The sequence below is a fragment of the Drosophila montana genome, unplaced genomic scaffold (genome assembly GCF_035044405.1).
Source record: "Drosophila montana isolate Dmon_TW-CO22-7 unplaced genomic scaffold, ASM3504440v1 contig_3240_1, whole genome shotgun sequence".
Taxonomy (NCBI): Eukaryota; Metazoa; Arthropoda; class Insecta; order Diptera; family Drosophilidae; genus Drosophila; species Drosophila montana.
Window position 1 is genome coordinate 589,961 of NW_026998122.1, and position 26,878 is coordinate 616,838.

At 41.3% G+C, this 26,878-nt stretch overlaps 2 protein-coding genes and 1 long non-coding RNA gene across 7 annotated transcripts; 1 reads left to right on the plus strand and 2 right to left on the minus strand.

Annotated features, from left to right (window-relative positions):
* Positions 1-2,689: 2,689 nt before the first annotated feature.
* On the minus strand, positions 2,690-3,390 carry Naa30B (N(alpha)-acetyltransferase 30 B). Its single transcript, XM_064690201.1, has one exon. It carries the CDS (start codon positions 3,305-3,307, stop codon positions 2,786-2,788), a length of 522 nt encoding a protein of 173 aa, XP_064546271.1. The 5' UTR covers positions 3,308-3,390; the 3' UTR covers positions 2,690-2,785.
* Positions 3,391-9,051: 5,661 nt separating this feature from the next.
* On the minus strand, positions 9,052-26,081 carry stet (stem cell tumor). Of its 3 annotated transcripts, none has more exons than XM_064690205.1 (8): positions 25,778-26,081; positions 24,531-24,792; positions 24,373-24,462; positions 23,911-23,934; positions 23,670-23,846; positions 10,746-10,976; positions 10,260-10,671; positions 9,052-10,194 (listed from the first exon to the last, which is right to left on the minus strand). In XM_064690205.1, the coding sequence occupies exons 2-8, from the start codon at positions 24,699-24,701 to the stop codon at positions 9,869-9,871; spliced, it is 1,431 nt and encodes a 476-aa protein (XP_064546275.1). In that variant the 5' UTR covers positions 24,702-24,792; positions 25,778-26,081; the 3' UTR covers positions 9,052-9,868. The 3 variants fall into 3 exon arrangements, with proteins under 3 accessions (XP_064546275.1, XP_064546274.1, XP_064546276.1); XM_064690204.1 differs by having other exon boundaries at positions 24,531-24,795; XM_064690206.1 differs by lacking the exons at positions 23,670-23,846; positions 23,911-23,934; positions 24,373-24,462; positions 24,531-24,792; positions 25,778-26,081 and adding an exon at positions 12,328-12,517.
* LOC135433917 (uncharacterized) lies at positions 15,342-16,539 on the plus strand. 3 transcript variants are annotated; one of them, XR_010437159.1, is made up of 3 exons: positions 15,342-15,584; positions 15,665-16,081; positions 16,135-16,539. It is a non-coding gene; the product is annotated as an uncharacterized LOC135433917 (long non-coding RNA). The 3 variants fall into 3 exon arrangements; XR_010437158.1 differs by having other exon boundaries at positions 15,342-15,580; XR_010437160.1 differs by having other exon boundaries at positions 15,342-15,576.
* Positions 26,082-26,878: the final 797 nt, after the last annotated feature.

Genomic DNA, 26,878 nt, shown 5'->3' on the forward strand with positions numbered 1-26,878 from the left:
AATCTGTTAACTTAAAGCAAGTAAAATCTTACACCAAGCACATTCCCTTATAACTCAAGACTAATTTGACTTTATGACTAAGATATCCTACATCATTTTTTCCCAACAGCATAATTTCAGTTTTATTTTAAAGTGAAATTAACATTAATTTAAGCAAGATTCTTTGCTTAAAGAAAACTTGCTTAATTCTTTCTTTAAAAACTTTAAATCTGACTTCAATTATTGATTTAAAAAATCAAATATAAAAATGAATAGCTAAAAAACTTACCTGAAGTATTCAATTGAATGCAATCAAGTAGATAGATTTCTCATATGAAGAATTTAAATGCTGAAAATAAGAAATCACAATAAGAGCGTCAATTATTCAAAATCTTGATCTAAGAACCTAAGGCCTTAAAATAAGAACTATTGTACTTCATTAATCCCAAAGCAGTTCTATAATTAGACATTTTTTACAAAGCTTGCGCAAATGTTGTTCCCGCTTTAACTTGATTTAAATACAAAGTGCTTAGTTTTTTCTCTGAGTGTATAGCTATAGCAGGAAAGGGAGGTTCTCAAGGCGCAAGAAGCAACATAATCCTGGACGCTGAGCCGCCCCCAAAGCTGTTGCGGACATTTGTTCTCGAGAATGACAATGACCACAAGACCCAAACCTCTGGCTCTGACTCCACTTTGAGTATTAGCCGGGGTGTGTCTGTGTTTGGATTGTATAATTGGCAATGATACGATGCAAATGCAGTTATAATTGGCAGATGCAATCAACTGTTTCCGATTATGGATTCTGACCAGATGGCAAATGTTATGAGCGTCATTTTCTGCTTCTTTGATTATGCAGACTTTGATTATGCTTGGATATTTAATTAATATGCAGTTATATAATTCACAAACGAATAATTATTTTATTGCCAATTGTAGGAGATACACATCCCTAAAAGGACAAAGGAAGTAAAGGGCGGGAAACGGCAAAAGCAGGGGAAGGTAAGAGAAATAAATTGAGAAACAGAAGTGAGAGAGAGAGAGAGAGCGATACACTGCAGAAGAGTATATTGGAGTGAAACCATAAGCAGAGACAAAGTTTATTGGATTGGATTGAATAAACTTTCCTTGCATTTATGAGAATCGCAAAGGAGATACGTATAGGAATACGCAAACTCTAATTTGCTGCGCAGCACGAATTAAACTTGGCTGTGTTTCGTATACGCATGCATATGCATACATACATATGTACATGCTTGCATACACACATTTAAAATATACACATACCCAAATAAAGTTATACATACAAACAAACATACTACATTCATAATACATACATACTACATACATACAAACAAAAACCTACAATTAAAGCATGAAAACCTGCAAGGCTTACTTGAATTCATGAGAATCGCATAGTAGGGCGCTATCTTAAAATACGTTTTCTCTTGAACTTGCAGTGCAGCAGAAAGAAAACTTAGTCTGCATTTGGTAAAAGATATACATATATATATATATATATATGTACATACATACCCAAACACATAGAAACATACACACATATATAAATACAGGCAAGAGCATTAAATTCCACACTCGCTAAAACTGCGATTTACGTAGTATCTACCAGCATATCTTCTCCCTAATTTAGCTATTGCTATTAGGAGATTCTCAAAGGCAAATCGTTAACTTCTAAGTAGCCTATTTTGTTGTTTATTTTTTAGATTAAATACGATTCCCAATTCACCAAGGACCACCTCTTAGGCAGGCGTCTCCTTATCATAAGTGCCCGGCGCTCGCATAACAACTCCATAGCCGAAAGTCATTTGATGTGACCCTGAAAAGGGTAATAATTATCCCATCATGAGTAGCAACCAGCAGCAGCTCGGCTGCTGGGCAAAAGGGTAATGAAAGGTTATGTGGATGGCAATGCTCCGGCATCGCTTGACGCCCAGCAATTGCACTCAATTAGATGGACTCTACCTGAGCACCAGGAGTCATTGAGTCAAGCGTAGCAGGCCAAGTAGCCGCTCCAGGTGGGCGCTAATTGACAGGACGACAAAACAAGTGTGCACGAGTGGAGAGGGGTCGTCTAGAAGATACCCTAATTTCAGCAATAAGGTGACATTCTTTCCTTATACGGGAATATATGCAACCTTGACTAACTTCGGTGTTTATAGTCCGATCTTTTTGAAAATTTCAGGAATTAACTATGGCATACTAAAGTATGTATATACCGAAGAGCAAGGTTTTAAGAATTTGATTTTTCCCATTTTCTAGGGAATAAGGGAGATGTATCTCAAAAAGATATATTTTGTATCTGTATAAATTATAGGAGAAGCCTTATACCAAAGTTTGGCGTGTCTAACTTTTATAATTCTCGAGTTATACCATGTCCCAAAATCGATATTTATCGATAATTTGAAGTTGAGAGGAGATATCGAGCCAGAAATGATAAGCCTATGCTGCATATGGCACAGGAGAATATACATTTCCGATTTTAATACAGATTGACATGGCTGGAAAGACTCATCTGGTCGTCCCGATCAAGAATAAATATACCCTATGAGGTTAAAGATGCTTCCTACTGCAGGTAACATAAGTTGGCATAAAACAATATACCCTCTTTGCACAATTTAAAGGGGTATAGTGACAGTAAACAGAGCAAATGTGAGCGAGAGAGAGAAAGAGAGACTGAGGCAGAGAATCGTCATTCTTATGCAAACACAAAAATATAATGCAACAAAAATGGAAATGTAAATAAAAATGGATATGAAAGAACACACACATGAATTTGGCAGGCAGCTTGTCAGGTCTGACGCCAGGGCAGAAACAGCTTGAGACGCAGTGCATCCACCCCGTTCATATAGTAGCGCAGCAGACGCTTTTCGCGTATGAAGCCGAGACTCTCGTAGAGACGCAGCGCCGCCTTGTTGGTCAGCTCCGTTTCGAGGACAATCTCATCCGCGTTGGCCAGCAGCATCGCCTCGACCGCCTGCTCGACGAGAGATGTGCCGATCTTTTGCAGACGATATGTCGGATCCACCGCCAGCATGGCAATATAACCCTGCAGGGCACAGCCCAGGGATTCCAGTTTGCAAACAATGACGCCCACATATCGTTCGCCGTGGCGGGCAAAGATGCACAGATCCGGCCAATTGTAGACGAAATAGCGATACGTATAGATCGAATACGGCTCGGAGAGCTCCTTGTCGATCAGATTCTGTATGGCCTTCAGTTCGGATTCGTTGCTGAATATCGTGTATGTGATCTTTGGCGGCACTTGCTGCTGCCCCTCGGCCTGGCTAACATTATCCTTTGTTTCGCTCATCGTTGCTTCAACACATATTTTTTGATATTATTTCAAAATACGTAAGAGAAATGTTTTCAAAATTTATCAAAAGCGACTCGAAACTCAAGTTGAGGCGACCTTCTAATCTGAGCTGGTTTCCAGCTCCACAGCCGAGCTGATATCCTGGCAATTATCCTGGCTGGTGGGTGGCATTTATCTTACTTTTCCACCTTTGCTTAAACATTGACGACTCAACACGCACACGCCTGGGATTTTAGCATGTGATAATAAGCCTAGGCGAGAGTGACCGACTAGCAGCTACCCTGTAACACGTATACAAATAAACTAAGGGACAGAGTGGCTGAGCCACAAGCTTTATAATAGCTATAAAGTTTTCCCACATAACTTTTATAACCAAAAATCAGATTTTTCTATGTTTTCTAGAGCTAGCTAGAGATCTAGCTCCTCGACCCTTCGATATATGCTGAAAATATGACAGCTTTAAATCGATATTTATCGATTTATGGTAAATCGAAGATAGGTTTCTACTAGAAATCAAAATGAAAGCTATTCATCGATATTTATCGATTTATGGCTTTCTACTAAATATCAAAATGGAAGCTATTCATCGATATTTATCGATTTATGGTAATTCGAAGATAGCTTTATACTAGAAATTAAAATGAAAGATATAGAAAAGAAAGGAAAACGTGCAAAATTTGTGTCTTCGGGTCTTACAATCATAAGGAAATGCCCACAAAAACGAAAACTGAAAATCGATATTTATCGATTATAGATAAATGAGAGCTTTGAGTATTCGAAATAAATTTCTTTGAACAGTGTTTACTCTAAAATTTGGCTATGTTTAGTTTTATACTTGAGAGATAGGGTATAGGGTAGTCTGTAGATATAGGGTATAAATATTTTTGGATAAAGAAAACTTGTCCGGGAGTCTTCATAGGCGAACAGGTCTTGCTCAAGTGTATGCCTTTCGAAAACGAAGCAAACTTCCCTGTGCGTGTTACAAATTTCAACAAGTTCATACTACCCTTCTGGCAGTCTTTTTCCTGTGCAGGGTATGCTTATGAAAATGACTGCAACGCCTTTGACAGTTGCCTGCCTGTCCTGTCACCCCTTCCGGCAAATCCTTTGTTGTCTGCGCCAGGACCCAAATTGCCAGGCAGCACGCACAGGTGGCAAGCTGGTCGCCTGGTGGCGCCTCGAAATTTTCCTCTGGCTGCTCGTGTTGGGTTTGAAAGGAAGTCAAAGTCGCGTTTTAAGCCACAATGAGCTCATATGGCTGGCCAGCGACGACGCCAGTCGAAAAGGTGAACCCGGCGACACGGCCAAAGGCAATTAAGCTAAAAGCCCACGCAGCTCCGAGTGGAAATTCAATATGTCCGCTGTCCGGACATTTTTGGGGGGAGCGTTTAGATTAGAGGCGGAAGCATTTTGATTTCTCGTCCTGCCAATGGGTTGAGCCCGTACCCCTCCTCAGGGCTAGTTCATCATTTGTGCTAATTTGTTTGCGCCAGTTTCTCCTCAGTCTAAATGAAATCCTTGCAGTTTCTGGCCCTGTTTGGCCGGGCAGGCCTCATTATATGCACATTTCTGTCGCACATATATTTAATATAATTACTTGAGTCGCGCAAAAAGCGTTTAACTTCTAGTCCTTTGGTTCTTTGTCCTTTGGCAGCGAGGTCAAGCGGCTCCAGCTTCTGGGCAGGTTCTTTTATTTCTGAGCCTCCACTTGTGTCCCAAGCCTTTTTTTCATGCTCAGCAACCAGGAAGAATGGATAGGAAGGGTATATTGGTTCGACTAGACATGACTAGACTTGAAATTTGAGATATATATTTCGCTGGGCGCAAAACGAACCTATCAATTTGTCGAGACATCGATAAATATTCATTTTGAGAAACGGCATTTCAGCATAGCTCGAAGATTATAAGAGCTAGACAAACCAAATTTGGTATGAGGGTTCAGGTATATCATATATAGACAAAAAATATTTCACTTTTTGGATACATCCCACCATTCCCTAAAAAATTGAAAAACAAAACTAATTTTTAAAGAAAGAGACTTGCGCTTTGGTATATACATACTTTAGGATGTCATATTTAAATGCTTTAAATTTGATGAAGATCGGACTATAAATACCGAAGTTAACATGCATTTCGAATGTGGGCGAAAGGGAAGAAGTTTGCGTTCTGGTGCATATGTGAATGTATGTGAAGAAGAAAGATTGTAGAAGAAAGGGTAGGTGCCAGTCGAGCAGTTTTGTCTTTTTGTCAAGCCATATTCAGGTCGCAGAAATTAATTTTACCATGAGGACATAAGGACACTCGCCAGCCAGGACACTGCAGCACTTAATGAAGCGGTTAGCGGCACACAAAAAATAAATAAATAAAAGAGAAATAGAACGAAAACTAGCAACAAAGAAAAAGCAACCCAGACAAATTTCCATATTTGCCTCAAGTGAGATAAATGGCGGTATCCTGGCGACGGCAGGCCGTGTGGCTCCACCTGAGCTGCTGCTGCGGCAGTTTATTAAAAACTTAACTGGGCGCAGTCCATTTCGGTTTGGGGCATCTACATTCCTCGGCGCACAATATAATTCAGTGGGCCTTATGACAGGTACACGGGGACCTTTGATAAGCATGCAGCGAACATGGACAGAGTCGTCTGCAGTTTGTGTACAGATAAAGAGCTCCAGCAAAGAGCTCGACTGTGAGATACTTTTCCACTTGGTTTGTCGGTCGCTGTCATCGCAGTAACAAAAGCCCATCGCAGGTTGATTTCTGCGTCGCGTGGGACGCACAAGTCCGCACTTTACATGGCCAACATGGCTTCAACCCGTCCCCGTTCCCGTCCCCGTTCCCGTTTCCCCTTCCCCCTGCTGCTGCATTGTTCGACTCCTCTTCGCTGGAATTCCTGGACAGCTGCATGGACGCGTGTGCATGAATATGTCAATGTAATGATCTCTCTGCTGCTTGTTGTGCTTCGTATCTCAGCTGAATTACATAAATATTAACTTGTACTTTTTATAAACATGTTGGCGACCCAGTCGATGCGAAGGACAAGCTCTCTGCTCTGCTCTGCTCCTCTTCGGTTGCTTTCTTATTGATATGATTTATTTACTGGGCTCATCGCATGTGGATGCCTTGGACTTGGAGCAGCACTTTGCTTAAAAGTCAATTAAAAAACTGATTCCTAGTTCATTTGAGCTAGTTCAATAAGAGCGCGTTTTTATTGACCTATGTCCATATTAGATATTTGAGGGTAAGAATAATATTACCAGATTTAGATTTTGATCTAGAGGCCAAACCATGTACGAAAAGCCCAACCTATTGAAAATCGGGTGAAATTTGACCGAGTTATGGGGGTGGGAAGTTTTGACCCATATCTATATACGAACCCTAGGGGTAAGATTTTGACATGAATTTCGACTAAAATTTACGAACTCAGATTTAAATGCCAGATTATTTTAGAGGGAAAACCATGAACAAAAAGCCAATCCTGGTGAAAATCGGTTGAGTTTTAGCTGAATTATGGAAGTGTGAAATTTTGACCCATGTCTATATACGAATCCTTGTGGTAAGATTTTGACATGAATTTCGACTCAAAAATGTGTGGTCAGATTTAAATGCCAGATTACTTTAAAGGGAAAACCATGAACAAAAAGCCAATCCTGGTGAAAATCGGTTGAGTTTTGGCTGAATTATGGGGGTTTGAAATTTTGGCCCATGTCTATATACGAATCAATATAGGGGTAAGATTTTGACATGAATTTCGACTAAAATTTACGAACTCAGATTTAAATGCCAGATTATTTTAGAGGGAAAACCATGAACAAAAAGCCAATCCTGGTGAAAATCGGTTGAGTTTTGTCTGAATTATGGGGGTGTGAAATTTGGACCCATGTCTATATACGAATCTATATAGGGGTAAGATTTTGACATGAATTTCGACTAAAATTTACGAACTCAGATTTAAATGCCAGATTATTTTAGAGGGAAAACCATGAACAAAAAGCCAATCCTGGTGAAAATCGGTTGAGTTTTGGCTGAATTATGGGGGTGTGAAATTTGGACCCATGTCTATATCCGAATCCTAGGGGTAAGATTTAAACATGAATTTCGACTCCAAAATGTGTGGTCAGATTTAAATGCCAGATTATTATAGAGGGAAAACCATGAACAAAAAGCCAATCCTGGTGAAAATCGGTTGAGTTTTGGCTGAATTATGGGGGTGTGAAATTTTGACCCATGTCTATATACGAATCCTAGGGGTAAGATTTAAACATGAATTTCGACTCAAAAATGTGTGGTCAGATTTAAATGCTAGATTATTTTAGAGGGAAAACCATGAACAAAAAGCCAATCCTGGTGAAAATCGGTTGAGTTTTGGCTGAATTATGGGGGTGTGAAATTTGGACCCATGTCTATAAACGAATTTTCAGGGTAAGATTTTGACATGAATTTCGACTAAAATTTACGTACTCAGATCTGAATGCCAGATTATTCTAGAGGGAAAACTGTGCACAAAAAGCCAAACCTCGTGAAAATCTGATGAGATTTGACCGAGTTATGGGGGTGCCAAAATTCGACCTATATATGTCTATATAGGATATATGAATATGAATATGCATATGAATTTCGATCAGGAATAAGTCAAGGGATTTACACTCAAGACCAAACTAATTTGTGTTCTCATATTCCTTTAATTTTGATTCCCATTCATTTCTCATTGCCCAGTTCTCAGTTCCATTAACTCAAATTCCAGTTCCATTTCCATTTCGTTCCATTTATAGCCGACGCGAGTTGGGCGGGTACTTTAACGAATTAACGCGCCCAGCATTAATCAGCGTCAATTGAATCCTTTGTCTAAGCAAGCGCGTCAGCTATTTTTTGTCCTTCCGTTCTACTCCTCTATTTATTTGCTTATATCATTTTGGCCATTCTCCATTGGATTTGTTGCCCTTTTACCTTTTTCCGTTGTTTTTTTCTGTGTGTGTGTGAGTGTTGGTGACAAGGTCTGACGAATGACTAACGGTGAAATATGCTCGACAAACATAAATTCGTGTCCGTTGGGATTTGTGAACTGGTGGAGCGAGCATGTCAATGGGAACTGGTTCGCATTTGGGCTTGTTTCGGGGCACGGAGTTGGGGCATCTGTTGTGAGTGAGACGTTGCCGTCAGAAACATAAAAAAGTAAACATTGCCAGCAAAAAGCCAAGGTGCAACGTTTTGTTGACAGCGAATGGAAGGAGGTGGAGCAGCTGGCAGGTTGCCTTGTGCCAGGTGCGTGCACGAAACTGTCATGAAAATTCTACAGTTTTTCGCATTTCACACACAAAGCACAACCCCCCCCCCCCCCCCCTTGTCACACGCAAAGAAAAGGCAACTGTTCTGATACAGATGGATACATGTTTAGATCTTTTATCGCAACTAGAAGTTTTCAAAAACTTTGCGTGTCTTGAAATGACATATGAACATAAATATTTATATAGATCAAATCTAACACGCACAACTTTAACGACTTATCTGTTCGAATGTCGTGCTTGTCCCTTTGGATTTCGTCAAACTTTAGCTCGGCCTGTCATAAAATCCTTTGAAAATAAAAACTGCTTTGCAACATTGCTTTCAAGGTGCTTTTGTGACGTCATAATAACCAGTGTGACCCCACAGAGGCTGTAAAAGTCAACAATTTAAAGTTTAAGGACAGGTGGCAACGCCGCGAGACTTAGAAGTTTATATTAGCACTTAAAAGAAACGCCTTTCCATTTAATTGTGATTATTTTATTTAGTCTCAATTATGTACAAAATGTACAAAATACAAATATAAATATTCAGCTGGTGCTGTGTTGCATTCACTAAAGCTGGCAGTGATGATTTATTCATAAGGGCAGTTACGAATGCTCTATTAAATTGAAACCGAAATATATTTCGCATCTTAACTTATCTACTCTTTACCGATTTGAGGTAGTCTTGGGAATATATATCGTTTTATTCATTGTATATTTTTAAGGCCTGCAGTGGGACTGTTGTGGAAAATTTAGAATAATTCTGCGACTTGCCAATGTCGGTTTCAATATAGCAGCATTTAAACTTGTTTATTTGACGGCTTCTTAAAGCTAAAACTTTTCAATTAAAGTTGATAATGCTTTTTGCTTAACCTTCTAAGAAAAAGAGTCTTTATGGATTGCATATTTCGAATCCCTTGAGCATATAAATCTAGTCAGTTCCGATCTCTTGTAAATACATATTTTTCCTCAACGATTTCAATTTAATTTGGTTATCTTTTCCAAAATTTTGTACTCTGAAACGAGACATGTAAATATCGAAATTCTAGGCTACAGTAGAACGAATTGCGTTGATTACGTATAGAAAAGACGATTGTCTATATACAAATACATATATATATGTCGTATGTCTGTACGTATATTGCACGCAGTAAATGAACTTACAAAACAATTGAATAGAAACTATAAACTTATTCACTGTCCAGTTGGAAAACAAATAAACTAAATAACAAAAAACTTCAACGAATCGAAAACAAAAATCAAGAATCCTAATCATCCTCCTTAGCTTCCTCTCCTGTTACACTTGAAAGTCATTAAAGTATGTCTGGGTGAAGCGTATCTTCTCCACGCGCATGTTGAACAGAGTCACACCGTTGAGCACATTGAAGGCGACGGCAAAGACGACCAGGGCCATGTAGGTGCCCAGTGCTATCCACCAGAGTAGCTGCTCGTGCAGTTTCTGCTCAAAGTTCTTCAGCACCAGCAGTCCGATGGTGAGACCCGCCACAGCGCCCGCCAAATGGGCCACATACGAAACGGCCGCTGAGCCCGTGGCTATCTGTCCCGGCGGCAAATCCTCTCCAGCGTAGCGCGCATAGATGGCGAAGCCGAAGTCAAAGGAGGCTGCAAGCGCAAAAGTTTAAGGAACCACAAATCACAGCACATTCAAACAAAAACTTAAGCCCTACCAAAGATTAATATAAATGCCAGGCGTACCACGCCGTAACGCATCTGATGATAGTTGATGAGCACATTGGCCAGATGCGCCGCCAGTAGGGCATAAACGCCGCCGCTGGCGCCCACCAGAAACACCTCAGGATCAAAGATGCTGGTGCCCAGCGAACCGGCCAGCACGCCCGAGAAATAGATGCAGGCGATGCGCGTCGAGCCGTGCACCATTTCCAGCGGCAGGCCGAAGAGCAGCTGAACGACCACGTTAAAGCCCAGATGGAACCAGCCGGCATGCAGCACCATATATAGAACGAAACGCCAGATCTCGTGCCGTTTATCTGGTCGATAGATAAACATGGAATCGCTGGGTATGGGACCCGTTGGCGCCGCCTCTCCCGTCGCCAGCGTATGATACACAAAGAAGCCCAGCTGTTGGTTGCAATTCAGATTTCCAGATTCAGTTTTCCATCGAATGGTAGTTAATGTTGTGTTGTTTAACCCACCTCTACGATTGTGATCAGGATGATGAAAAGTGGCGGCGGGAAACATGTATAGCGATCCGCATAGTATTTACGATCGCGCTCCTCCGGCAGCACCTCCAGGGCGACCGCATGGACCATCTTCCTAAAGAGCGGCGGCTCGCTCAGCACCAGCTGAAAGTCGTTCTCAGAGCAAACCTCACGATCCCGATGATGCACCGCGCATTTAAAGCTGCGCGTTCGCTTGCCGCTCATCTGCAACACGCCGGAAAAATCAAGCACATATTGAGTTATTATATAGTTATCCACACGTGTGTCCTAGTTGTCATAGTTGAGGTTGATTCCAAAATATAAAGAATTTGAAGATCACGAAAATCCAGAAACGAAAGAACAGATTATTATATAAAACAGGAATCGTCGGAACCGAACTTTGAAGCTTTCGAATCATAAGATGAACCAGTTTTTTTGTCCAGCTTGGAACTGATTCCAAAATTAGAACAATTTGAAGGTTGTTTTTCAACAGTTTTGCAGCAAAAGCTAAACAGAGCGAAAGATAAGATAAATCGCAGCCACGATAAATCTCTCGGTTTCTTCACGTTCCAATTGGGCATATCTCTAGGTTTCTTCACGTTCCAATTGGACCTATCTGCCGGCCAAAATCAGCAGAAACATTCATTTTAACCCCAAAACTAAACGAGCCATAAAATTATGAAAACGATTGTACGAAAAAAAAAAACTCAGGGACTGACTAAACTAGAGTTAGGACCGAGGGACTTACAAAACGAAATAATTTTTATTATGTAATTAAGATGTTCACATCAGATGCACGCGGGGCGGACCAATTAAGGCGCTCATAAAAACTAACAGCAAAAACAAAAAAAAACAGCACGCAAATCTGCAAAAGGCGGAAAATGTATATTGTGTTTAATTAAAACTGAGACTGCGACAGCGAGACAAGAAAATCCAAATGAAGCCTACGCGCAATTAAAATTCACGATTACGAAATGCGAAGCAAAAAAAAACACTTTTCATAATTGCCCGACTAGCTAAATGAACATGTTTTATTTCATAAGTACCCACATACATTTACAAAAGATGTATGATACCCCAACAAACCATTGGTCTGCTACAGGGTATACAAACAAGGCAAAAACAATCCACAAATTAAGCTCGCCAACTAAATGGGCAAAAGGGAAGGCGAATAAAATAGTTACTTCCGCTCGCAACCGCAACATGGTTGTTGCGGTCACCGCGGCGGGGCCGTGGGAGGTAACAAGTGTCGCTGCTAGTTAGCCGCGCGACAGTCTAATATTAGTAATTATCAAATTTGTTTTAATTGATGAATCGCCTGCGGTGCCCATAAACTCGCATTTATATTATCTCCTTCTCTCACACTCCTACCCGAACGCCAGGTGGCAACGCTACAGACACACACACACACATGCACACACGAATAAGCTAATAAATGCATAATGCATGCGTACAATCACAATTATAACGGCATTGTGTTTTCATTGAAAACGCGTGATTAATGGAAAATAAAACTATTTTACAAAAGCAAATATATATTATCTACATGTTTTGTATATTTATGCAGCCTACTTACGCAATGAACTTGTAACTTGGCGCGCTTTTAGTTTATAAAACTGACACAATTCCCAGCGGCACTTATTATTTCAACGACTTGTATAGCGTGATAACATAATACTCAATATTGCATTTAAGCCACAATTAACGCGAGTACATAAAACATTTAATTTACAACTTTTATATAGTCAAATGACAAAGTCGCCACCGCCGCGATGTGCTTAACTTTGCGATCTTTTCTTTGCGTTTATTTGCCGGCGTTGCCCACTTGCTGCCCACCCAGAGTTGCATTGGCATTATCTCTCCCCTCTTTATGCACACTTCCGAAATAATTCAAATAGGGCATGTTTTACTTCCGATTTGTCGTTTCTGCGTATTAAATTGTTAGCTGTTGACAAAGGATTTGAGCCAAGAACAATGGAACACCCAAATGCATTGTGGAATTGTGATAAATCTGGTTTGGTCAACATAACAAGAGATCAAACGATGAGGCGACAACAAAATAGGGCCAATTGCCGCCGCCGCCGTAAAATTTCTAACAAATAAAATGTTTATCATTTGTTTTGTGACGTGCACGACGGGTGTGCGAATTACATTGGGCCCTGGTCGGTCACTGCCGACGTCGTCCCTTTGCGGCCTGAGCCTGATAATGACATTACCAAGCGGCCCAGCACCGCATGACGTCACGATGCGGCCAGCCCAGGTATATATGCTGGATACCTTAACTGTATTACTACCCATTTCTATTTATGCTTCATTCACAGTGGCGAGTAGGATGTGTGGCAACGTTGTTTTTAGGTCACAAACATAAAGCGACAAATTGACGCAAAACATATAACGCACTCCTCCGACCCCGGCCACGACCACGAACAGCCAACAACCAGGACATGGTCAACATGGGTACAGATGGGCGGCGGCGTCTCTTTATAGAGGAACACCTACGAAAAAATTCCCTTGAATTACGTTGTTGCACCCTCTGCCTGCCTGTCTGTGTGTGTGTGTGCGTGTGTTTTTGTCAGCCCATGGGCTATGCGCAAAAAAGGACATCTTTGCTGGCGACGAAACGTTGTGCACTCCATTATGCATTTTATGTGCCCTCATTGAGCGTGTTGACATTTTTATTCCAAGCAGTTAAGCAATATTTATAAACTGCCGCCCGCACGATGCATCACCAGATTATAGGCCAATAGACCCCATAAAAAAGCTGGACAAGCTATCTGAATATTGGTATTAATAGTAGACAGGTATGCTAGAGCACGATTCCAATTGTTTTCGAATAACGACCTCTCAATATACCCGGATTTAGCTAGACCCTAGCCGAATTGGTAGCACTGATACTGACAATTTGGCAGCCTCCCTAAAATCGACTATACTCGATTTTACATAAATATTTAGAACTTCTGATAATTATTAAAGACTACAAACTATAAAAACTGTAGTCCCCCTCAAGAGAGCTGTAAGTAAGTAAGTATATATATATGTATGCCAATGCCTCCTAATTAACACACAAATATTTTGCCAGCTTAGGACAGCGTTTATTTATTGTTTTTGGCCAGCTGCTTAGAGCCACCTTGGAGCAGCATCAATGACCACGGAAGCGCCTCATCTAATTGAAACACAATATTTTTGCGCGCCGTAATTCAATTTGCATTGCTTGTCCAGGTGCAGGTGTAAATCCAAAATGCAATCAACGGATTTTGTATTATTTGGCGGCACTTGTTGTTCTTGCTGTTGGGTCCGCCCGCCCAGTGCGCAATTTACCGGACAAATGATTTTTTTGGTGTAATTACGAAAAGGTAGCGGCAAACGGTTTGTCTTTGTCGGCCTCTTGGCGTCTACTAATTATCACATTTTTACTCATTAAAGTCACATTTGCCTTGCAGGACCTGTCGCTGCCGGCTCCTGCTGCTGTCAGATCCTGCTCCTGCGCCAGCTACTACACTTTGGCTAATTATAGGCCAAAAGGCAACGGCGTCTCCTGCTAGGTAATCAGCCTTTCAGTCATTTTGGCTACTGTACTGGATGATGATGATTGATTAGCCCAATCCACTGATGAGCTTCTTATGTGGGCCAAGCAGCCAGCCAAGCCAAAGCGGGTTTCTTTTGCATCTGCTGGCTGCGACAACTGTGCAAATTTAGCGCGTGCCGGCAAAGAAAAACCTCCCAGAGCAGCTGGAGCTGTAGCTGAAGCTAAACAACAAATCGAAAACTGATTTGGAGCGGAAGTTCGTTTGCACCTTTCTGCAGTTTCCTGTGTGCAGAGCGGCAGCAGCAGCACAGCAAGAACAACAACAACAACTCAACACACTGCACTACACAAACAAACATCTGTATATATGTAGGAATCGTATATAGCACACGCATGTCAAGACTTCATTTGTGATTTGCTTGTAGACGCGCTGCTTTGACGTTTGGCCTTTGACGCCGTATCTTTTGTCTTGGCGAGGGACGCGGAGCGGAGCGCTACATTTGCAAATCAAAAGCTATATACGCTGGCTATATAGATTAAGATTGTGAGTGTGCCCTTTTGTATATACGCAAGGATCTGTGCATATGCAAAGCGCTGCCAAGGAGCAGCTGTCGTCGTTGTTTGATTTGCGATTCGGCGGCTGGCGGAAATGGAATGACACGCAAGGCACAAAGGCAGCCAGCCAGTCAGCCAGCCACTCCACGTCATTGTTTGGCAGCTCGTCGCTAAAGATTGGCAAAATGGAAATGGAAGTGGAAGCAAAAAAAAAAAACCAAGAAAAAATAGTTTCTCTTTCGAATTGCCGAAGTTGAAATACCCTAGCAAAGATATAAGCGACTGTGCTCACATAGAAATTCAATTTGCGATCGATTTGGTCAATTGGAAACTATAGGATATAGTAGTCAGATGTAGAGTCTCACAAATGTGATCTATACAATATAGTAGTCCAATCCCTGTAGAAAAGGTTCTGCATGTTTCGCTATGATTGGTTTATGGCTTATAAGAGGTTTCAACGAAGCAAACGAATTCTCATTTAAGCAAAAAGATTTTACAAATTTGATTATGTATAATTCAGTTATCTGTTATCCTGCTGCCCACCATAATAATCGATATATGTATTTATACTGCGAATATTTGCACTTCATGAGCTGTTCACAATTAGTTACAAGTTTATAATACCCTCTGCTAGAGTATAAGAAGACTTCATTTCACTTAGCGCACGCATTGTTGGCAAACTAGGAGCGCGCGGGCAGCCCCCTCGCTAATGCTAGAAACGGCGACTGCCTGCCAGGCTTATACGTATGTATGTATGTGTGTATAGATGGTTTGTATGTTTAGTAATCGGATATCATTGCCACTGACTAACAATCAAAAATATTCTTTATAGAGTTTTCCGAGCGACTGCACACGGCAAACACGGCAATGCATCCGCCTCACATCCCCCCGCAGTCGTCTGTACACAATCAGGGCGAGCGCGCGCTCAGCTGCCGTTGTTGCAACAAGGTGTAAACATGGCCAGCGCGTGTCCTAGGAGAGTGGCGCGCACTTGATGTCTCATTACCGGACGACGGCACACACACACAGGTTAATGATGCGCACTCTGTGCCCGCGCCCGGACGTCACAATTATGCGAGGCACTTGAGCTTGAAGCGACTGCACAGGGTCAGCTCCACGATGTCGTTTCATTGACCTTTGACGACTGCCAAAAAAAAAACTGAATTCAAATGCCATAGAGCGGGGTCTCGCCGCCTGGCCCAAAAGCAAACATTGCCAGCTCTGTTTTTAGTGCCGTCATAAATGTCAGGTGCGTTGGCCATTCCAAAATTTATTCAACATAATTAGTTGTGGCCATTACAGCAGTCGCTACACAATGTGCGGCAACTAATTTGATTTCAAACCTGGCCACTTGACTAATGAGCGGAGCACGAGGTCTATAACTGCACCTAAAACACGGAGCAGGACGCCTAACTCACAATTACCCGAACGTGGCAATACTCTGTTCAAAGTTTGATAACAGCCTTAATCAGAGGAAAAGATTCTGTTTGAGCTTACTATAAATATGTAAGCCTGACTGGCTAACTTTAAGACTGTAAGCCGAAGACAATGGCTTTTAAATTGTGACCAGAAAATATTCGTTGGATGTGGGCGTGGTGGCAATATTTTGGCTAAATCTTTAAAATAGATCATAATTAGTCTACCTGGCTGTAGACTAGCTCTAGCTCTTAAACTGCGGCAGATAACAAGGCCGCAAACTGGATTTAAAACAAAAAACAGCCAATTCAAACAATTGCTTCAAAATAAAAGAAACTTAAGATCCAGCACGAAAGCATAATCAGCTGTGGCCCCAACGTTTGGATTTATCTAACCATATATGGTAGCTTCCCATTTCGGGTAGAGATGAAATGTTGCCCGCATCTATCTTCATATCTTCAGTAAAACGGGCATTAGTTTTTTAAAAATTAAATTGTACGATACAAAATTCGAAAAGATATGAAAATATGAGGCAAATCCTGTGCTCATGGATGTGGAAAACCACTTACTAATATACATTTCTTAATACCATCACACCCTCTTGCCACTTCGTGAATAGGGTATACCAAATGCTTCTCCCGCTGGTTATGTGACCAGCAAATGGTTATCAATAAATTCCAAAGCATTTACACCTGCACAAAAAAAAACGCAGAAGCGTCTATATTTTTGGCCAAGATATGAGAGCAGAGCGCGTGCTGGCCGCAGGACATCAATGCCGCCCGCAACTTACCAGCCCCAACAAGCCGGACAAAAAGGGTTTAGGAAATGTTATCAGCACATTTCGTGACTATGGCAAAAATATTGGAACAGCTCTATGTGAGTTGGAGAGTTGGAGAGTGAGGCTGTCTCTGTGGGAACGTGGACAGTTGCAGTTGGTGCTGTGCCAATTCGTGCTCACATCGTTATCCTTGCTCCGGATGCACAACAATCAAAATAAACTGCTGCCAAATTGACCATTGACCAGCAACTGTAGCTTTCCTCGTGTGCCCCCTGCCACGCCCCCCTGGTGCCTTGCTTGACATTGTCACGTCCTTGGCATGGACCACAAGTCAAAACGAGCAGCCGCAAAAATAAAAATTCTAGAAATTTTTTGTGTGTGTGTGGAGGCCAGGCAACAATGGACTAGACAAATGGATAGATGGATATATAATTGTGGGATGGGAGCTATGCCTAAAACGAAAACCACAATCGATTGGCCTTAAAGCGGAGCAGCATGTGGACAAGCTATAGAGTTGATAAGCTCTATATAGTACAGACGATCTTTAATGGGAATACGACAAAAATGATAATATCTTAAATTGGTTTACAAAAAAGTGCCCAAGCTGAAAATGAAATAAATCAGTAGGAGAGGAGATATTGGGAGGATAGTTCTATATAATTTACGCTCTTTAAGTCGAAATGGACTTGAAATTAATATTATATCAAGTAATAAAAGTGTCAGTTCCTGATACGAGCATGGAAGATCTGCAGACCAATTGGGACTAGATCAATTTTATAGACAAAAAAATAAAGACAACCAGACCTAAAGTTGATGCAGGGAAAGTGGTTACTGAACAGAACCATGAGAAAGACCAAATACACATCTTCGAGAAGTCGAGATTTTTGTATAAAAAAAAAAACAATTTCATTATTAAGACAAAAAGATCCTTAGTTAACAGAGAAAGACAGAATACACATTGTCGGGGACTGGAGATTTCCATATAATACAAAAAATACAACTTATTCATAATTCATTCTAGTCAGACAAATAGATCCCTGGTAAACAGAGAAAAGACAGGTGACTCGAGTCAGAGCAAAGACAGAATAAATTTCTTCGAGGATTCCAGATTTGTACATAATTAAGAAGAAACTTTTTCAAACTTTTTCAGATAAAGAGATAACTGGTAAACAGAGAAATAAGTGTTAACAGAATTTGGTTAATTATTTTATATGTTAACCTTTAGTCGATTAGAGAACCGAATAATTGGTTTAAAAATGCAGCCGAACCTAAATCTGAACCGTATGAAAACTTTTTAAAAATTGATTTGGTCCACCACCAAAAATATTTTATAGACAAAATACGGAACTCTTAAATAACTCAATGATATATTATTTAACTTCTAACACTAAGCTTACAGCATTTTCCATGCTATTTACATAGATCTCAATGGAACCAGAAATGTTGACGATAAAGGTTAGTCTGATCTTATACGCAGCTTTGATAAGCTTTTGCTGGAAGATCTGTCAAATCAAATTGGGATAAAGTTTAGGTACAAAAACTTGTAAAAGCCAGCTCAGAAACCGAGCTACGGATTCTCTATCTATGTGGAGTTAGTAATTCCTACGATCTGTTAAATCTGACCTCTACCAAATGATCTGCCAACCAGTCACAATAACCAAGTGATTTACCAACCAGTCACAATAGGCAGAGAAGTCTTGTCAGCTTCTAGAATTATGATCCAAGTCACAATCAACAAAGAACTTCTGTCAGCTTCTAGAATTATGATCCAACTTCGATCTCGAATGAAAACTAGCTTGGAGCACACTCACACCTTGAAGCCGAACCGCTAAAGTTGTTGTTGTTTAGCTAGAAAATGGCGAGAGAGACAGCCGTTGGACGTTGTAAAGTGGCCGTTTTTCATGCGATTTGCGATATTATTGTGGTATAATGAAATCGCTAAGAGATTCCAATAATACAATCGACGCGTCGTATGGACCATTTATGGATTGGCATTGATTTAATGCCGCGTCTAGGCAACAACTGGGCAACTGGACAACTGGACAACTGGAGTGAAGCCGCCAGCTGACTAGCATCCCCAGAGTCCGAGGCGCAAGGCATTTTGCACCTAGCAAACAACGCTGTGGCGGCTCCAAAGTCCGCAGCTGATCTGATTCCGCCGCCTATCAGCGCTGCAAATCAGCAGAGCAGACGCCACCGGACTGGGCCGCCTTTCAGCCCGTCCAATGTTTATTCAATAAACCCGATCGCAGACATCGCCAGCTGGCCAGGTTGTGGCATTCCTCTCCGTCCTCGCCTCCAGCCTGCCGCTCCGCCAGCCCCAGACCAGACATTCCCCATTCAAGACAAGCCGCAGGAATTTCTTGGTGCGTGCTCGGCACAGGTTCAGCTGGCCAAGCTGTCCAACCTGGCCAAGCTGGCCAGGCTTTTGGCGTCTGCCAGCTGCGAGCCGCGCTGCGCTGCGCTCCGTCCGCTGATTATGATAATGGAGGCGACTCGCGACTCGCGAGTGGCCGCCAATTGCTTTCGTTTATGATCGAATGCTTGGCAGCTCCGTTGACTTTCTGATTAATGCAAGAATTCTACGCAGCGTTCCTCTGCTGCTGCTGCTTCTCTTCGCTTCTCTTCTCTTTTTTTTTTCTTTTGCCCGCCGATCAGCCTGCAATTAAAACCCATGTACCCTTCGATAGCCAGCTAAATGGCAAGTGTGCAAATCATTATATACACACGATCATGCAGCAAATGCTTGATGAGCTTGAGCTGCAGCTCAAGGAGTTCCACCGCCAGTTAACTCAAATCGCAGATTGAATTTAAAGGGTAAAGGCTGGAACTCCGTTTTTCAATGATTAACCAAAGGCTAAAAGAACCTGAAAGTGGTTCCCTTTAAAACAGTTAAATCTTTCACAGAATTTGTTCGAACCATAAGTCATAAGTCTGTGGACAGAAACTTCACCAAAGGCATTAATTCTAACTTTGAACCAAACTTTCTGCAGTTCAGTTCCAACCGTGAACCGAATCCTCAGCCAGGTTCTCAGTTCGAACCGTGAAGCGAAACTTCAGCCGAGATTTTAATTCGAACTAGGAACCGAATCTTTAGCCGTGGAACTAATTAGAACCGTAAACTAAACCTTCAGCCGGCCGTCAGTTCCAATCGTAAACCGAATCCTCAACCGAGGCATTAAGTCGATCCTTGAACCGAACCGTTAGTCGTGGAATTAGTTCGAAACACAAACCGAACCTTCAGCCTAGCTTTAGTTCCAATTGTAAACCAAATCTTCAGCCAGGGACTTGCTTCGAACAGTGAACCGGACCCTTAGAAACTATTTCGAACCGCAAACCGAGCCTTAAGCCGGGCGTCATTTATAATCGTGAACCGAATCATTAGCCAGGGATTCAATTCGAACTGTGAACTGAAACTTCAGCCAAGGCAATAATTTGAATCATTACCCGAACCTTTAGCCATGGAACTAGTTCAAACCGTAAAGCGAACTTTCAGCCGGGCGTCAGTTCCAATCATGAACCGAATCTTCAACCTGGGATTCAATTCGAACTGTGAACTTCATAAGTATAAACCATGAACCGAACCTGTAGCCGAAACATTCGTTCGAACCGTGAACCGAACCAAGTTTTTCCAGCCCCACTCCAGCAAGCAGAAAAAAAAACCAGAGAAGTCTACTTAAGACTCGAAAGTTCCCTCTCGAAAAAGGGCATCAGTGCTTCGGTCTGGCTGAAAATGTCTTGCCCCGTTGAATTCTTGGACTCAGCTGCGTCTGTGACTGGTTCTGGCGTCGCCTGCTGTGCGATGTGTGCCCTGGCCAGATGCTCCGCTGACGATCGACCAACGGACAGCCGACAGCCTCGTGCCTGCAGTTGTCATAACGTTCAACACGTTTGCCCCTCGTCGCGGCACCGGCGCCGTCTCCGTCTCCGTCTCCAGCAGCCCAGCCGGCCGCGTCCCTGGCCAGCGCTTGTGCGCTGCCATAAAAGGATTTGTCACGTGCGAGCTTTTGTTAAAAAATTCAGCAATCATCGGGCAATCTCCATTGTATCGATGTCGCCATCGGGATCGGGATCGGGATCGGGATAGGCATCGGCATCGGCAGCGCCTTGCATTATGCATGTCACATGCGTCTCCTGGTCGTCGGTTGTCGGTCTCGTCGGTCGTCGGCATTCCTGCTTTAATTCAAGCAGCGCCCCAAACAAGGACTTGCCGCAGCCACATTAGCCACCAGGCCGAACGCCTTGCGCCTTGCGACTTACGCCCTCGACGACGGGCAGCTCTCGCTTAACCAATCATTGAAATTTATAATTAAGTGGAAAAATGTTGTGTAGTAATAATATTGTGGCCTAGGAGGCTGGCGAGATCGCTCGGATCTGATAAGCGTGTTTCTTGAGTTTGTTTTTTTGTCACACCTTGGCCGAAGGACGCAGCGACAGGATCTGCGCGATTCCAAAGATAGCAGCAAGGGTGCTCCAGAGTGTGCGGGACCTAGACCCAGCTCTCGATTGCATTGCTCAGTGGATGACATTGAAAACTATTAATATACCCAAAAACCCGCTTCTTTCGATTTATGCATGCTATGCGAAAACTTAAGAATTCAATTGGTTGTCTCTAGTTCCTAAAAATCCGGGCTGTACTTAAAAAAGTGGAGTTGGAATGCAATGGTGGGGGAATCTTAAGAAAACTGAAACGTTATCTGGCTGTATAAGTTAAAAGAAAGACAACATTTCAAACATGAAGCCTATATCTTTTATATTCTTCAAGATGGACGTTCCTAACCTCAAAGCAGGAAAATTAATAAACATTTTATAAAAAATGTATCAGCTAAAATCTAAAATAAACATCAGCTGGATATGGTTTTTGGAAAGAAGATACATATGTTTAAAATTAAAGATCTCTGGCTTTTATAATTTACCCGCTCAGCGTACCTAACCTCAAAATAAAGTTTCTAATAGTTTCTGAACGTACTTTCGGAATGGGCTGAGTTATTAAAAATGTAAAATAAATTAAATATGCGTTGGTGAAACAGATAAAAATGCGAAAGTCAATTTTTTTAGGTGTCTCAAGTTTTCTCTTATAATATCTTCCATATTTTCGAGCCTAACCTCAAAAATTTAAGGATAGCAATAGTTGTCTTTACTGATTTGAGAATATGGAATAAGTTGTTGAATGTTTTTAAGTAAACCCAGGATATGGGAGAGCCGAAATTGCAAGTATTGAATCTTCACATGTTATAAACTCTTAAAACTTCGTGCTTAAGCTCAACAAAAGACACTTCGGAATAATCAAAAAAAACTTCGATAGACATTGCCTTTTCATTTCAACATTTTTAAAGGGTATACAAAAATCCTGTCAACAGTTATTGCCTTTTCATCTGCACATTTTTAAAGGGTATAAAAATAGATGAAGACAAATGCGTTAAGAGCCCAGCAACAGGAGTTGATGCCCATAACAGATCTCATCAACGGCACATTATGAGCTGGACCAACTGTGCCATTGACAATTACCGTTACGCACACACACACAAACACACAGACACACACACACACACAAGGGTAAATAGAGGCTTTGTGCGGAACCTGGCTAATTCATGACTTTGAGGACTCTTTAGCAAACAATTGAGAAGCAAGGCGAGGGCAAAATACACTTGACATTCATTATGCACATGTGTGTGTAAATGTGTGCCTGTGTGTGTGTGTGTGCTTGTGTGTGTGCGTGTCAATCAAGCGTAGAATCAATCAAATTGCAATAGAATTGTCAATGGCAACGGCAAACAGTGAAAAGGACTTGGAAAGAATGTTGTCAACTACTCAGAGAATCCTGCAATTTGCCCAAGACCAGAAGAACTTCAGACTTAGCCACATTGCCCTAATCCAACGCAGGGCCAGAGTCCATGTTGTTGTCCAGGTAAACAAAGGTCCAAGCGGGCAAGCAGGGCGTGTCCCAGGAGCAGGACGAAGAGGTGCATTTATTTGGCGAGTGCGAATGGACTTTTTGCATTTGCCACAGCGCAAACAAAGAGAAAATAAGCTGAGCACAAGGTAACGGCTGCGAGATACTCTGTTTGTAATGTACCAGGGCTGCAAGACGAGTTTAAAAGGAATCGATGAGAACCAGGAACTACAATTTACATTTTTATAACAAATCAAACCTTAAGCTTGATTCACGTTTGGAACCAATAGTCAGGGAGTTGGTTTGAACCAGAAACCGAACCAGCGACTACTGTTTTTTAGTTTGCAACCCTAGTAAAGCGTCATTTACAGTTAGAAAAGAATTGTCAAGATTTAACTCCAACTTACCTAACCGAACCTTTAAGACACTCTATGATGCCTCTAGCTCTTGGCTCAGGAGCCAAACCAATAGACAGGGAGTTGGTTTGAACCAGGAACCAGAACAAAACCAATATGCCCCTTTTAACTACCTAAACAGAGTATAACAAGAGTGCAGGAGTCCGTCCGCCTGTGCTGTGATTTTGTATTTGAACACGAGCCTACACTTTGGTAGCCGGGGCAGCACCTGGTGCATGGAACATGGGTACTTGGGTGCATGCATCTGTGTTTGCACTCAAATCCTGTTGTTTGTTTCGTGCAGCACGAGACAGCAGGCATGGGGCACATGAGAATTCGATTTGGATGCACTTACCACGTTGACAAAGTCCTGGAATGTCACATAGCCGGGCCCATTGGGCAGTTGCGCCTTCTTGGTCCGCTCCAGCAGCAGTTCACGCTTATTCATAGGCACTTGGGATAGAAATTCGGGGGATCTCAATGCGACCAAAAATTCTGTTACGGATATTTCGCCAAAACCCTCCGGATCGAACTGTCAAGGAATAAATATATAAATATACACATGTGCATATAAGTTTTGTTCAACTTTTGCTTACCATATCGAATAAAAGCTTCCATTTCTGTTTGGAAATAAATATTAAAGGATTAAAGTTAGTTTTTAATCTATCTAAAAGGTACACTCAGAGAAACAATCAAGTATTTTGTGCTTAAATGAAGCAAAACATTTTTAAAATTTAAACAAGTTAAAGCTTCAATCAAGTTTTATATATCAAGAACTCTTTTCGACCCGAAATGACTAAAAGCAAGACTCAGTCTCGAGCATTTTGTGCTTCCTCCAAGTCGTTCTATACTTATTTTAAGTATGTAAATGCTTGTAAAAAGTACTTCCTACACAATTCAAGCAGTTTACCCCATCTTTTTAAGCCTGAACTTTCCAAAATATTTTAAATTAAATTTTAAAAATATTTTTTGTACTTGAAATTATTATAAGAAAACTTTAGTATTTCTTTTCAAGTCACACTAGAGTTTTTCTCTGAGTGCATATTATTAAAACTTACATCTCTGAGCAGTTCCCTGCGCAGCTCAGCCTCATCAAAGTCCGAGTTCAATGAAGTGTGCTCCGTATCATAGCCAGCATCGTTTGTGCACTGCGTATGAAAGGAAATTAATTAGTCTAGATAAAGGTAAAAGGATTCCATAGAGAAAGGACACTCACATAGCGCGCCTGTGTGTGCGAGAGCGTGCCAATGGAGGCCAATGATCCAGCTATGGTCGATATGTGCTCAATGTCCGCCAGCGTCTCCTGCTGACTACTACCGCCTGCATTCTGCTGGCTGGTGGGTATCTCCAGGGCCCGCGAGCTGCCACGCTCCGAGCTGGGCCACATAACGTCTCGTGTTCGTCGTTCGCTCCAGGATTGTCAATGAAGAGGTTTTAATTATCCTTCAATTTTATCTGGCAGTGATTGCAATAAGGAGCTACTGTTGTACAAGAAACACAGATCAAATTAAATTATAGAAATTTTGATATGAGAAACTTTTAACTCCATTCTTATTTATAACATTTCCGAAAACGGGCTTCATTTAACCGAGCTATATATACTTATGTTTTATCAAGGTATTATATTTGAAATATCTCGAAGCAATAAACTCTAGTATAAAGATGAAGCAGTTCTCGAGATGTGCAAAATAAGTGTCCAATAAACTTTGACAAGATCTTTAAAAATGAGTTTCTGGCAATATTAAAATTAATTATACTGATTGCTAATGATAATTTAAATAGTATTTACTAGTGCTACCTATAAATGAGTATTTAATATTTGTCTATATTTTAATCCGAAATAAATTCTTTATAATATTCAGGAATAACAATTCCTAAATATTCTTTATATCACAAAGCACTGTGCGAGCTTTTCTTCAGCAAGCTTTTCACTCGTCCAACAACTCGTGTGCTTGAAATGCTCAAATGGTGCTACATAAATTGATGTCGTTTTGGTCGAGCACATTAGGTTGCAACAGTATAGAAAATTTTACATTCACGTTGGCTCGCGGTTCGAGCCTCCGCCAGGCCGCGAGTTTTTATAGATTTTATTTACATTTATTTCGCCCCACAAACATCATTTGCTGCAATTTGTCGTGTTTGGAATTGCTGCAATCGCTTTGCGTGGGCCAGAGAAAATGATATTCCGTTTAATCATAGACTAAAATTGGTACACAATACCTTAGCCTATTTCATGCCCGGAATACAGTTTGTTTTTTTTGGTTTTTTTTTTTTAAATAGAAGCGCTTGTTCCCATGGCAAACGGAGCTGCCTTTGTTATACAGTTTTGAGCAGGGTTATTGAACGGAAGCCAAACTTGGCTGTGGCTCTGCGTGTTGTTGCTTGGAGGGGCCGGCAAAAAGCGGGCAAACAACACTCGAATGCATTTTCATGTTGATGTTATTTTGCCCACTCTTAACTCACACTTCAAACACTTCCGTTTCCATGCGAACTGCGCAGAATCCGTTTCAGGCGTTTCTGTTGTGGCTTTTGTTTTCACTGCTGTTGACTTTGTTCAATAAACTTATGGATTGTTTAGTTTGGCAAAAAAATAAAGCAAGTCACAATAGGGAAGTCTCTGCCCACTTCTTTTGTAATCACATCTTGATATTGCGTTTATTTCTTTGATTATATTCCGAGTGCTCTTGCCACGCAACAACAAAACAAAACGCACGCTCGACCGGGCGGCAAAATGGCAACTGACAAATGCGTCGCTTGTGAGAGCAGAGAGAGCATATCAGAAGGGTTGCTTTGCTCTCCATGCTGCTGTGTGGGTGTGTATGTGGGGGGGTGTCTATGAACTTTCCAACTGCACATGCGCCACATGTTCGTGCGCTTTTCAACTCGTTGGCATTTCATGTACACAAATTGCCCCCCTCTCACTCGACAGCAGCCAACAGAGCAACCCCATATGAAATCACTTTCAGCACAAAACAGTGCAATTTTTAACTTATGTAGTCACTTATTGGCATCTCAACAATTTTTTAACATCGAATTTAGCTACTTCTTTGCCGCGACAGTTGGCAACACTGGCCCCATGACGCAATTGTCAAGCTGTTAGACACTCGCCAACTGCTGCAATTTGTTTGCATACATACACAGTTTCAAGAACATGTATTTATACATACATATGCATATGTTGGTGTGAGTGAGTAGAAGTTTTTTTAAGCCCAGAGCAGCTGTCGAGCGAAACAGATGCAAGCTCATAGACCAAAAAAAAAAAATGAAATAAATAAAATATGGTATTTAGTATAAGGTCTGTCTGCAAACCGAAACGAAACACACTTATGTATGCATACATATATACATTTAATTAGCCTAGACTTTAAGCATAATATGAAGAATTGCTTGAACACGCAATAAACAGGAAAAAAAATTATTATTGTTGAAAGGAACTAATCGAAACATTTGCATTGAACACAAAGCGGACAAGTTAATGGGTTTCATTTTAAGGTACAGCTTAAACTAAGTATTTAAACGCTAATAAATAATAATAAAAAATATAAAACAAATCGAGCAGACATA